The sequence below is a fragment of the Sapajus apella genome, unplaced genomic scaffold (genome assembly GCF_009761245.1).
Source record: "Sapajus apella isolate SASKATOON/1434 unplaced genomic scaffold, GSC_monkey_1.0 scaffold49, whole genome shotgun sequence".
Lineage (NCBI taxonomy): Eukaryota > Metazoa > Chordata > Mammalia > Primates > Cebidae > Sapajus > Sapajus apella.
Window position 1 is genome coordinate 15,240,812 of NW_022436989.1, and position 14,515 is coordinate 15,255,326.

At 45.6% G+C, this 14,515-nt stretch overlaps 1 protein-coding gene across 6 annotated transcripts in view; it reads right to left on the reverse strand.

Annotated features, from left to right (window-relative positions):
* Positions 1-14,515, reverse strand: part of DISC1 (DISC1 scaffold protein) — a 373,398-nt gene that overhangs the window by 94,797 nt on the left and 264,086 nt on the right. Inside the window, exon 10 of one of the 6 annotated variants that reach the window (XM_032242437.1) lies at positions 7,078-8,868. The exons of the other annotated variants lie outside the window; for them this stretch is intronic. Coding sequence (XP_032098328.1) covers positions 8,837-8,868 — 32 coding nt within the window. The 3' untranslated portion in view covers positions 7,078-8,836. Of the gene's footprint in view, positions 1-7,077; positions 8,869-14,515 lie in introns of those variants that run through there. 6 annotated transcript variants of the gene reach the window in all.

Consider the following 14,515-nt stretch of genomic DNA (forward strand, 5'->3'; position numbering starts at 1 on the left):
ACTTCTGCCTCCCAGGTTCAAGTGATTCTCCTGCCTCGGCTTTCCAAGTAGCTTGGACTACAGGCATGTGCCACCATGCCCAGCTAATTTTTGTATTTTTAGTTGAGACGGGGTTTCACCACATTGGCCAGGCTGGTATCAAACTCCTGACCTCAAGTAATCCACCCACATTGGCCTCCCAAAGTGCTGGGATTACAGGCATGAGCCACCGCGCCTGGCCTGGCTGTGCCGTTTTCTGTTTCCATGCAGCACAGCTGGGAAACAGGGAAGGTTGAATGCTGAACTCTGATGGAAACTATGAGTGCTGTCTTCTTTGGGGCCAACCAGCAGGTTCCCTCCTAGAGGGGAGGAGCCTGCACCTCCCCTTCACCTTTCTATACTTGCCCTTCTTCCTGGAAGTAGATCCCAGAAAAACCTGCTTGATACCCTGCACTGGTTTCTCCTGGATCTTGAATAAAATCCAGATCCCTTCCCAAGACCTACATGGTCAGCCTTGCTTGTTCCCTCTTTCCCTTGTCCCCTGTCCCCCTGGTTCCCTTGCCCCCTGGTCCCCTCCCCCACTCCCGTCCCAGGTCTGGTTTTCTCATCTCCACTGCAGGAGCTCTTTCCCCATCCTCTGTCTGGCACGCCCTGCTCCCTCCCTGTGGGGGCAGCTTGCTTATCCTTTAAGCCTCGTCTTAAATGTTCCCGCCTTTGAGGGCACTTTCCCCGGCAGCTCTTGGCTGCCTGCCACCCTGATAATTTGCTCTCTGATCCCTTCCTGGTGCCTCTGCAGTCCTTTTAACAATGATAATTTTTTTTGTTTTTTATTTTTCTGTCTTTCCCATCAGAATTCGAGTTTCCTGAGGACAGCACCCCGTGGTGGGCTCTCCATACACGTTTGTTGGATAATCTATGAGCTCTCCTACAAAAGTGTGTCTGACCTCACTTTGCTGGCCTTGCTCCTGGAATCCCACTGTTGCTTTATAAAGCAGAAAAGGGCACGTCGGAAAGCCTCCCGGGGCTGAGCACAGGCAGTGGGAGGTGTGGGAGCTGGCTGAGTGTTAAGAATTAGCAGAACAGGGGTCACTGGTGTCTTACATGCCCAAGCTTTGGTGTCAATACTCAGCACCTCCTGCCTGTAAGAAGCCTGAAAACTCTCATTGCAGGCAGGCAGAGCAGCCCAATGTAGGGATATCCGTGCAATCTGAAGGCTGCAGTACCAAATCCTAACCCAAGAACTCAGATTCAGGACTGTGGGTGAAGGGGAGCCTCCCACCCACCCACCTGTTCACCTTCACGTCTATGAGAACAGGTGTTTGTAAGCCAGGGCTCTGTACACCCTGCTTATGACCATGTCTTAATCTGCTCCCCACCTGCCATCTGATGGGTGTGGCAGAGCTGGTGGAACATGTCAGCTGGAAAGCAAAGGAAAGAATGCTAAAGCTCCCTCCTGTGATGCACCCGTAAGCTGGCCACGGCCAGCCCCTCACTGCAATCAAGAACGTCATGCAGCAGCAAATGTGGCAGCAGTCTCGTTTTCAGTCTTTGGCTTTAGAAATTGTATTTGGGGTAATGCTAATGTGAAAACTGCATGTATTAAAACAAAGCGCAATAACACGCAGCGTCTCTAACAGCTTACAATGAGTGTCTTCTTTCCCTTCTCCCCCACCTCCTTCCTTCCTCTCACGCACCCTGAAAGAGCACAGGGTCTGGGAGAATTTAAAAATAGACTCACATGGATTTCAAGTGGAGTAAACTAAATGAGTCCAATTTTCTATGCCTTTCATTTTAAATTATGTGCTGAGTGTCGGGAAGCATAAGATGTAAGTGAGGAGAATACGACATTTAAAATCTAATTTTCAAAAATTGGGTCCTAAGGCAGAACAGTGAAAATGCACTTACATATATAATTGCGCCCGCAAATCAATACTGGCAGAACAAGGGCCCCCCTTGGCTCGGGAGAGTGCCTGCCAGGGCTCACCAAGCCATGGGAAACCAATTTACTCACCCGGCAGGTATGTGCTCAGTCCGTGCAAGGTGCCAGCTGTGGATCGCACTCTCCAGCTCACGGCTTCAAGCACCATGCGAACGCATGAGGGAACTGCACAGGTACGGCAGTCTTTACCACACACAGAGAGAGGGGAAGGACAGAGACCAAGACAGAATAGCCGTGAGCACCAGGAAAGGCACTTTCTCAATGGAGGTGGAGATCAGAGAGGTGTCCTGTCTTGGAGGAGGGAAAGAACTGAGTTGAAATATTAAGAATAAGTGGAGAAAGCTGGACACAGTGGCTCATGCCTGTAATCCCAGCAGTTTGGCAGGCCGAAGTGGGTGGATCACCTGAGGTCAGGAGTTCAAGACCAGCCTGGCCAACATGGCGGAACACTGTCTCTACTAAAAATACAAAAATTAGCCAGTCACAGTGGTGCATGCCTGTAATCCCAGCTACTCGGGAGGCTGAGGCAAGAGAACTGCTTGAACCCGAGAGGCAGAGGTTGGGTGAGCTATCACACCACTGCACTCCAGCCTGAATGACACAGCAAGACCCTGTCTCAAAAAAAAAAAAAAAAAAAAGGCAGAGAACAGGAAAGGTAGTAGGAAGGAATGTCAACGGCAAGAGCTCATATGCAGGGGCTTGGAAGTAGAGGGAGGATGGAACGTATCAGGGAAACTGAATGTCCAGGCTGATCAAAGATTAGTCTGTAAGGAAGGTGAGAGAGGATGAGAGGGGAGTTTTGAGAAATAAAGATGGAGGCAGAAAGCTGAGGGCATGACAAGAAAAGTGTGTGAATCCCTGTAAGAGTGTGGATTTTCTCTCACAAACAAAGGGAAGCCATTCAAGAGTCCTACAAGGGAGAATGATACGGCCAGTATCTTAGTCCATTACAGATGGAAAAAGGCGGGTTGTTAGGGAAGGCATTTAGGAAATAGAATTGACAGGACTTCGTGTTAGGCTGAAGTCATTCATTCATTCACTCAGCTACTTACTGAGCAACTACTATGTGCCAGGCACCATTCTAACAGGGCTATGACAGTGAAAAAACAGTGTTAGATAAGTGGATATTTGTAAAAATGCTGAGAGCACTTCCTGACACTTGGAAACCACTATATTACTACTTGTTAAATAGAATGAATAAAATAAAATACATACGCGCTGACATTCCCAGAGGGAAGACAGCTAATAATAAGCAAAGCAGTAAGTAAACATATAATACGCTGATGCTGATAAGCATAAAGGAAGATTGTGTGTTGGGGGGGCTGTCATTTTAAGTTGGGTGGTTGGAGGGCACCTCTTTGAGATGCTGACATTTCAGCCAAGGCCTAATGAAGGTGAGATTTCACAAAGAAAAAAACAGAGAGGAAAGAATCCAGACTGACTCGAGGTTTCTGGCAGCAAGTTTCTAATACGTAGGGTTGGATATGTCTTTAACAAACCTAAGCGGAGTTGCCCAACAGAAGAAAGTCATGAGGCTTTGGGATCAGCAGAATGGGGAATAGGGATCCACCATCAGTTTACAGGGTTAATTGAAGTTATTAGAATCGTGAGACCATTGGCTATGGGTGGATTGGTTTTATTGCTGCAGTACTGCATTGCCACATATTTAGCAGGTTAAAACAACATGAATGATTCGTTTCATGGTTCTGTAGGTCAGAGGTCCAACACAGAAGGACTCAGCTGGCTCTCTGGCCAGTCTCACAGGCTAAAACCATGGTGAATGCAGGGCTATGCTCCCTTCTGGAGGTTCTGGGGTTCAAGCCATTTTTGAACTCCTGCAGGTTGTTGGCAGAATCCAGTTTCCTGTGTCCCTAGGCTGAGATCCTCATCTTCTTGCTTGCTGTCAACTTCAGAGGCCGCCCACTTGCCCTGGCTCATGGGCCCCCCTCCATCTCCAAAGCCTGCAGTGGCATGTCATCCAGTACCTCTCACACTTCAAACCTCACTGCCACTCCCTCTACCTCGTGGCTCCTCTGTGCCCAGCCTGAGAAAGTCTTCTATTGTAAGGGCTCATGTGATTCGACTGGACCCATCTAAATAAACCAGGATGCTCTCCTTACCTCGGGATCTATAACCTTCCTCACGTCTGCAAAATCTCTTTGGCCTTGTAACAGCCATCTTCACCAGGTTCTGGGTATCAGGGCATGGACGTCTTTGGGAGGGCCATTATTCTGCCTACCACACCAGGCATGTGCAGGGAAATGAAAACCTGCCTGGGGACAGAACCAAAAGAACAAAACCTAAAGGCTGGGAGCGGTGGTTCACGCCTGTAATCCCAGCACTTTGGGAGGCTGAGGCGGGCGGATCACGAGGCCAGGAGTTTGAGACCAGCCTGGCTAGCATGGTGAAACACCATCTCTATTAAAAACACAAACACAAAAAATAGCCAGGTGTGGCGGTGGGCACCTGCAGTCTCAGCTACTTGGGAGCTTGAGAGGCTGAGGCAGGAGAATTGCTTGAACCTGGCAGGCAAAAGTGGCAGTGAGCTGAGATCCTGCCACTGCACTCAAGCCTGGGTGACAGAGCAACACTCTGTCCTTAAAAGACAGGACGAGAAGGAAGGGCCAGTACAGAGAACGAGATGGAGTGGTCAGGGAAGCAAAGAACCCCCAGGAGGAGATGTCTATAGAAGCCAGTGAAGAACAGTGTTTCCAAAACCATCAACAGGATCAGATGTCAGGAGAGCTCGCAGAATTGAGTGGGATTTGCAATAGAACAAATTATTTGTGATCTACAGCTGCTTTTACGCACATACTCACACATACACGCATGTTTAGGAATCCCTCTTTCAGGTCCTTTCCTAGCAGGCTGCCGTGCTTCCCTCCCCCATCATCAAAGTCAGGTTCCCCTTCAGTCCCCAGGCCTCCCCTGCCCTCTGAGATTTTCAAGTGTCCTGTCAACTGCAGCCTGCACATCCCCTGGTCTGCATACCTCCACACAGGCCCAGCCAGCAGAGCCCCACAGAAGAAACGACGTTCCGGTGCTGTCACCCTGGCCAGGGGCCAGGACCTTGTCAGTCAAATAGACATGAGCCTGGTTTTGAAATAATCAGCCCAGCTTTATCCCACATGCGTGCCGTCCCTCCTGCTACATAAAATGAAAGCTCCATGCGCAGAGGAAGCAGAGAATCAAGCCTTTTCCTACTAAATCCGCTGAGATCGATCCCCCGATGTCTGAAAGTACTAAATGCCTATGGAAAATCTATTCTCCAACCCCCACAGTTTCCTGGTATTTGTTTTAAGTATTTAAAAAGTATTAGGCTTGACACCAGAATGGCTAATAAGTTAATGTCCTAGATATTTAGGAGGAGCTAGGTATAAAATTATTGGCTTAAAATGATCCCAGAGAAACCATTTCTTCTAACAAGATCATAAAATGCACTTTCCCAGTGAGTCATATATAACTGGCTCAACTATATAATAAAACGGGGATACAGGTTTAATGGAAGACAGAACCTGTTCAGCTTCAGATTAGAGTGTCATTTTTGTCTCAAACTGCTGTGTGTTTGAGGGACTGTAGTATCTTTTTTCTGATGCTCTGTCATGAGACTCAGAGATAAGTAAGCAGTTTCTCCTTATCACAGGGACGTGTTATAAATATGTCAGTTGGAGGGTGACTCCTTTGACCAAAAAGAAGAAATTATAGGAAGTCTAGGCTCAGTTTTTGTTGTACAGGTAACATCAGAAAGGCCTTGTTGCTACCTTAGAATCCATTAAGGTTTAAAAAGAAAGAGATTTTCAAAGGATTGGGAAAATATTTGCATTCTGCCTAAATATCCAAAGATAAGATGGATAAAACTCCCATCTTCTTAATTACAGGTATTGAGGGCTTCTTCTTAACTATAGGTATTGAGATTGAGAGGCATGAAGGGCAGTGTCCTCAGCCACCATCGTACACTGTCACCATGTGACAACAACTCCCAGGATCTTTAAGAGACAGGTTTGTCACCCTGTATGTAAACCTAGCCCTGCAACTCACTTCTCTGCCAGGTTTTCCTCTGTACTGGTTTAATTATGCAACTCTTCATGACATCTACCTTCCACAAATCAAAACAGTCGAAACCTCTTTCAGAACGAAGAATGCAATGCTCTCGTCTCACTATATTTCACGGCATGGGTGGAGGGAGTGCAGGGGTATCAGACCTACCCCACCCCGTCATGTGCCACCTCACCTGGAGAGGGACAGTGCTGTGTAACTGACCCGCTTACAGCAGGGGCAGCAGAATTAGAAACTGTGGCTAAGTCTTGGCAGGATGCTGGGAGAATATGGACAGGATGAAAACGGCGAATCTATGAGAAAAAAGTGGAGTAGAAGGTGACTAGGCTGAACGTCGAAGGTCAAGGCCAAAGAGGCGTAGATGACTCCAGGGCCTGTGAACTAATCAGGGTTGGAGCCTGAGGCACGGGAACCAGGATGTTGGGAGGTCAACTCAGGGTGGTTCTTGGGGTCAGATTTTTTACAAGCTCAGGATGTTTCCTGCAGCTGCCCCTCCCCAGCGTGGACACACTTTCCTCTCTTTCAAAGGGCCAGTCATACGAAGCTAGGAAGGCCAGTTTCCTCCTGCAGTTTAAGTACGTTGGGAAGGATATAGGAACCTCTTAGGTGCTAGAGAGGAGGAAGCAGTAAAGGTTCTATCCACAAATGCAGTCATATCACATGCACATGTAACTTCCATACATTCAACCAGGTACGCTCTACGTGAATGTTTTATGCAATAAAAACTCAGGAAAATTCTACTTTGCATGTATATTCTATTAAGTGTTCTGCATTGTACACTTCCGCATTTGTATTACTGAAAAGACCCAGACGGGCGCAGTGGCTCACGTCTGTAATCCCAGCATTTTGGGAGGCCCAGGTGGGCGGATCACAAGGTCAGGAGATCGAGACCATTCTGGCCAACGTGGTGGAACCCTGTCTCTACTAAAAATACAAACATTAGCTGGGCATGGTGGCGTGCGCCTGTAGTCCCCAGCTACTTGGGAGGCTGAGGCAGAAGAATCGCTTGAGACCAGGAGGCAGAGGTTGCAGTGAGCTGAGATCGTGCCACTGTACTCCAGCCTGCTGACAGAGCAAGACTCCGTCTCAATAAAGAGAAAAGAAAAAACAAAAGACCCAAACATACAAAACCTGTGTACTGTATGGGTAACTTAAGGAATTTTCAAGGGTGACTTTAAATGTGCTTCATTTATGCCTTAGGTTTTAGCTTTAGAAGCCAAACCCTGGATAAGGTGCAAGTCCCTCTACTCACTGACCTGGCTGTATAAGCCCACCCCAGTAACACTAGGGCTATATAAGGATGCAGGCTGTTTAAAAACTATTTGCATGCCTTTCCTTGTCAGAGTTTACACTGATTATGTTTTCTGAAATCATCTATTGCTGAACAATTCTATATCACGTGTAGGGGACAATGTGTACATTTGTAAGACATTCCCAATGAAAGTCTGAATTCGGAAAATTCAGTCTCTCAATTTTGAGAAGCACTGTAATAAAATTTAGTGCTTTCCTCCTTCCTTACCACCACCCCACCCAAACTTTTGTGAATTTACTTCCTTTGCTTATAAGAATAGATTGTTGAGAAAAATCCGTGCTGAAAAATGCAGGGGACCTACCCCACCCAACGGTGTTCCCAAGTGTTTTGTTTTCCCCTGTTAGATGTCACTTGCATATGAAACACTCGGAACATGCCACAATCCTCTGAGGCTTGGCTTAGCGCTCCACAGAAAGTTCAGAGAGCAGACTGTATCATTCTGCTGTATTAAGATGTTCGGAAATCTCTTTAACACAATTCTTCGTTGTCCCATTTGGCAAGAGCGCCCTCTGAATGTGAGCACACGAGGGCTGTGTCATTTATCTCTCTGGCTCAGTCCCAACCACAAGTTAATCCCTGCAGGCTGTTCAAACAAGAGCAGGAGGCTCTGAGATAAACCCTTTCTTTGGTTTTCACCAAGCCACTCTCTAAATCAATTCCAATGAGGATGCACATCCAAGAATTAAGCTCTGCCCCTCCAACGCGGGGAGGACTGGGACACTCTCCTTCACCACCAGTAACCTTTGGGTTATCACTTCAGAAATGGAAGTCAGGGTGTAATTGTGAAATGGAACAATGTGTCCATCTGATCAAAATAAAGAAGTATTGTATGCATTTTTAATGATTTTATTAAATCATTACATAAGAAACCTACTAATCATTGACTTAGCTGTTTTTTAATCCAACTAGTTAGCCATGTATACATTACCTATCTTACAACTACAAAGGATTCCTGTTTAAGAAAAATTAACACTAAACGGATCTCACTTTCATAAGTTTCATGTTTCTGTTGTGATTTGTGTTACTTAAAAATGATGTATTTGTTTCTTCACTTGCCTGTGCTATGTGGTGGCCATTAAAACACAGCCAGACACTTTCAGAGCAGCTGTTCTTGGCTACAAGGACATTAACACACAGTCTCCACTGCAAGGCCTACACACCCTGGATACACACGGAGGCTGAACAACTATTCCCATAAGATACAATGCCGAGTAACTGAGACTTCCACACACTGTAAAGGAGTTTATTTCAAAGCAAAGCAGTGGATGCTGGGTCAAAAGGAGAGGAAGGAGATACAAACAGAGATGGCGACCCTGAAGCAAAGGGTGTGTCTAATGCGGCTCGGAAACCCTCACAGCTATGGCCGCCCAGTCGGTCCCCTTTTCCCGCCTGGATTCTCTCTCCCTGTTCCCACTTTCTTCATTGTGGACTCCCTCTGCCCTTCCGTCCAGTGATATCATGGGAGAAATTTCAGCCTTGTCGAAGGTTGAAAAGGTGAGGGAATGTTGGCTTCTTGACATCAGCCTCCTCTTCAAGTCCTATGTTCACGACTATAACTTTGTTGGAGCCTGGGCCAGGGAGCCTGTAGCAGAAATAGCAAGCCACGTTTCCGAGCAGCGCAAGTCTCAGGGAGGCTCTTGGTGTCCCACCTGCACTCAGATTTGTGGAGGACAAGAGGTTGGGCCAATGACAGAACTCTGACCAATGAGGGAACTGCTCCATTTTGCCCCATACCTTTGGGCTGTAATTATATCCCTACTTAACTTATGACACCAAGTCTTCCCCACCAATATGTTTGGAGAGAGATATTTAATTTTAAAAGATGTCAGGATAAAATGAATCTGAAAATTTTTTTTCTGAAAATTCACGAATGTCCTTATAAAAATCAGAGATCCAATAGAATGTCACCATACTAGGGATGAAAATAAATCCTTTAAGAAGAGATAGCAAGTGTGTCATAATCAAAATGGCAGACGCTTCACTCAGGATTGCCTTAGAGGTGGAGATAAATGGCAATATTGTTTATTTTGTGCAGGATAATTATTAGGCATATTATTATCACTAGATATTTGTTTCTCCTTTCAAAGCAAAAACCAAAAGCTCCTCTTACAATTGAAAGGCTGTTTAGTGTAAGTGGTTAAGAGCAAGGCTGTGAACTCAGACTAACCTAGGTTAACTTCGCAACTTACCAGTGCAGTCAACTAAGCTTTGTCAAGATAATTAGCATCTCTACACCTCATTTCCTCCTCTGAAAATTGGAACAATACTAATTACTTCCCTTATAGGGTGTCTACAGGAGTCAAGGAGATAATGGGTGCTCAACAATGGTCAACTATTATTATTGCTGCTATTGACATTATCATCATTTTTACCCTCAACACCATCACTATGGTGAGGCTGGGGTGGTACAGGGCCATTAGCCTCCATTTCACATGTGATTACGTTGGATGTTTTTAATATGAGTATAAATTGGGCTTAATTTTGAAAGCAACTTCACAACTAATTGATGCTCTCCAGGGTTGAGAATTAGAGGCAAAATGTGATTTTTGTCCACAGGCTGCAAGATTAAAAATTTTGAAATTCAGGATGCTAAAACTAGCTAAATAGTCAATGCATCTACTACAGGATACATTATTCATTTTAAAATTACTTGTCACCCATTTAGCTTAGAAGAGACATAACTGATTGGCTTCTGGAGAGGTGGTGGGCATGATGGAAAGAGGATGGCTGCAAGTCACACAACCCCAAAAGTGCCATGTACACTGACTACAATGTGAATGGTACCCCTGGAGTTACACAGAACTCTTGAAGCAGAATGAAAGAACACAACCTTTGAGGTCAAGCAAATTGAGATTCAAACTCAGCCCCTACCATGAACTCAGGCATGCTACTAAATCAAAGCTCCATTTCCTAATTTGTAAAATGAAAGTGATAATTCCTATGTGTTATGTTACCAAGAGGATTAGAAATAATAAATATACAGGGCCTAGTAGTGTGTTCACAGGTGCTCAATAAATAGCAGCTATTAATATTACCATAGCTCTTACTTCTATCATTCTATTGGTTCTAATATGAAATGCGGGACAAATATTGGTCTAAAACTAGATCAGTAGTTTCCAGGTATTTTTAAATAATGGCATTTCCCATCAGCACCTTTCTTCTTACAACTAAATCAGATGGCGCTGATTATGTAGCCCTAAGGGAAGACAAGAAAGTCATTGTCATCAGATAGGTTATTTGTAAGATCACATCTTCCTGGTAGGGCTACTTCTTTCTGCATAACTCCAGAGGCTCCATTCTTATGGTTTTCCACACCATAGTCCTGACACTAGTTAATGCTAGGCACTGTGCTTGCAATTTAGGACGCTATCCCCAGGTGTCAGTGTTGAGCAAAAACCATATGTACAAATATGAATGAGCTGGTAAAAAACATCACAGGCGGGACCAGGGGTTGGTGGCTCACACTTGTAAAACCAGCACTTTCAGAGGCCAAGATGGGAGGATTGCTTGAGGTGAGGAGTTTGAGACCATCCTGGGCAACATGGTGAGACCCTGTCTATAAAAATTTTTTTTTAATTAGCTGGCATGGTAGCACACACCTGTTCTCCCAAGTACTCAGGAAGCTGAGGCAGGAGGACCACTTGAGTTGAGGAGTTTAAGGCTGCAGTAAGTTAGGACTGTGCCACTACACTCCACCGTGGATGACAGAGTGAGACCCTGCCTCAAAGAAAAAAAAATCACAAGTTGGTGTCAAAACTGAGCTATGTGGTGGGTCCTCAAAGGATGGTAGGGTCATCATGTGTCAGAACAGCACGCACATTCTGTGCTCTAGAAACACTTCTTATCAGACTTTGGTTCATTCATTCACTGAGTCCACAAATATTTATTGACCCTGCCAGGAACCAGGGAGTCAAGCTAAAGTTTTATACTCAAACCCTCTCTAGGTCACTATGTCAGGACTAAGTCCCTAGGGCATCTCCCACTACATGGGCATGCCAACACAAATGCACCAGAACAGAAAGGAGATGTGCAGACCCTCCCATACATCCACCTGAGTTTAGAGCAATTTCTGACAAGCCCAGGTCCAGGGTGAGTCAAGGGCTTTGAACACCGCTGACCCAGAGAAATCAAGCCTGGTGTAGTTTATTTCGTATTAAGGACCACCAGGAAATCAGGATGACCTTAAAGCACAGATGGTCCTGCTCCCCTCTAGTCAACGAAGAACTACCTCCATCTTCTGGGGGTCCTTCCAGGACTAAACATGACCCCTGGTCTTGGCCAGAGTGGGTCTCGAAGACAATGCCCTAGTTTGAGAATGAACATATAGAAGTGGACCAAAAGTGGAATGACTAGAAGAGAAGTGACATGCCCAGCCTTGAGTATATCAGCTGAGTTGCAGAAAGGATGATGACTGGCTGCTCAAGTGGCACGTAAGGAACTAAGAGTCAATCCTGAAGGGTGGCCTGGCTTCTGGGCCTCCACCCACATGTCTGTTCACAGATGAACCCCAGAAACTAGACTTGCATCTGGCTTGCAATCTTCTATGTCTAGTCTCCAAGCCATCAGCTCTACATGAATTCTGTTTTCCTTTGGGCCAAATAGCTGCAGCGAGCTAGCAATAGCATTGAGTTTGCACCCATCTATGCTGATGGGTGCCTTGTCCTTGAGTACCTTGAAATGCTTCCCCAGCTGCCCAGTGCTCAGGGATATGATGTTATAGATGATGGTTAGGATGTCAGATTCGTCATGAAATCCTATTTAGAGGCTGTGTGAGCCATGTAGGATAGAGGTTTGGAGGGCTACTCCAGAGGCTCCCACTGTCTGGCCTGAATCCTGACTTGTCACTTCCAGGCAGGAGACTGCAGTCAACAGACCTGACCTCACTGTGCCAAAGTCCTTTAATGCAAAGTGGAATTAAATAAAAATGATGGCAGCCACCTCTCACAGTTAAAGATTAGATATGTTTAATGTGTGCAAAGCACCTAGAGTGATCCCCAGCACACATAAACAAATGCACAGGAAAAGTTAGGGTGAAAAGAATTCTGAGGCAGAGGCCAATCAACCCTCCCACTGCATAGGGTTCTCCTGTGAACCCTATGTGCATCCGCGAGCCCACTAAACTTCCCTGACCTCATATCTCTCATCCGCACAAAGAAAGGGTTAAAGGACAGGATCTCTACACTCCTTGCTATTCAAAACCCAAGGAAAAATAATAAGAGGAGCATTTTCTAAAACTCCCTATTAAATAAATATTTTTATTTGTAAGCAATGCCTGATCATGAGAGCCTAGTTGATTTCAAAGCCCTTGCTTGTATCCAGCGGTTTTCGGGCCACCTGTCACTCCAGGCTTGATGTCCAGGGCTAACACGGTCCACCTCACACTGCCTGTAGCTGGCACCATGGCCCCCATGTCACCCTGGCTCCTGGTGTCATATCAGCAGCCAGGTTTGAGCAGCCCCTGCAGTCCCTCACCCCTTAAATACTAGAAAGCCTGGGGTACATGAGAAGAGCAGCTCTCCTTCAATAACAACAACAATGGTGGAATGTCCTCTTTTCAAACAACTTTTTCTTATTGGTCTCAAAAGAAAACCAGGATTACCCTTCATTTGTTTCTTTCTTCCTATCTGGTTGTTAATCCTTCAAAAGCCCCTTTTCTATCCCCTAAACTCCTTGAGCCACAGTGGGCTTCATGACCCAAATTAACTACAGAACAGTCTGCGAAAATCATCTGTTTTCTTGTCCAGAGCACCTTCCCCATAGCATTTTCCAAGAAAGGCTGATGACTTGCATATTTTAAGAGCGGGCTTGTCTTTGCTTGAAGCTGCCGGCGTGCTCCAAGGCAGCACAGTGCCACGAGGGCTCATTAAGCCTGGGAAAAATAACAACACAGCGGCAGACTAATAGACGACAGCATGAATGATTTAAGCCGTTTTCGGAGTCTCAGGGTTAAAAATACATTCTTTTGGCTGTGAGGTTGTGTATTGTGATCAAGACTACTCGGGGACAGGATTTCCATATTTTGTGAGGAGTGGGGGAGGCGAGTAGGAGAGGAAGGATGAAAAGAACAATACCGTTACTTGAGCCTGGCTGCACGAAGAGGTAGTTATCCTAAACATATACGCACCCAATACAGGAGCACCCAGATCTATAAAGCAAGTAGAGACCTATGAAGAGACTGAGACTTCCACACAATCATCGTGGGAGACTTTAACACCCCACTGTCAATATCAGACAGATCAACGAGACAGAAAATTAACAAGGATATCCAGGACGTGAACTCAGCTCCAGTCTAAGTGGACCCAATAGACATCTACAGAACTCTCCACCCCAAATCAACAGAGTATACGTTCTTCTCAGCACCACATCGCACTTACTCTAAAATTGACCGTGTAATTGGAAGTAAAACACTCCTCGGCAAATGCAAAAGAACAGAAATCATAACAAACAGTCTCTCAGACCACAGTGCAACCAAATTAGAACTCAGGATTAAGAAACTCACTCAAGGCCGGGCGCGGTGGCTCAAGCCTGTAATCCCAGCACTTTGGGAGGCCGAGGCGGGTGGATCACGAGGTCAAGAGATCGAGACCATCCTGGTCAACGTGGTGAAACCCCGTCTCTACTAAAAATACAAAAAACTAGCTGGGCATGGTGGCGCGTGCCTGTAATCCCAGCTACTCAGGAGGCTGAGGCAGGAGAATTGCCTGAGAATTGCCGCCCAGGAGGCGGAGGTTGCGGTGAGCCGAGATCGCGCCATTGCACTCCAGCCTGGGTAACAAGAGCGAAACTCTGTCTCAAAAAAAAAAAAAGAAACTCACTCAAAACCACACAACTACATGGAAATTGAACAATCTGCTCCTGAATAACTACTGGGTAAGTAATGAAATTAAGGCAGAAATAAATCAGTTCTCTGAAGCCAATGAGAACAAGACATAACGTGCCAGAATCTCTGGGACACAACTAAAGCAGTGTTTACAGGAAAATTTATAGCACTACCTGCTCACAGGAGAAAGCGGTAAAGATAAAATTGACACCCTCGTCTCTAAATGAATTAGAGAGGCAAGAGCAAACAAATTCAAAAGCTAGCAGAAGACAAGAAATAACCAAGATCAGAGCAGAACTAAAGCAGGTAGAGATACGAAAATCTCTTCAAAAAAATCAGTGAATCCAGGAGTTGGTTTTTTGAAAAGACTAACAAAATAGACTCCTAGCCAGACTAATAAAGGAGAAAA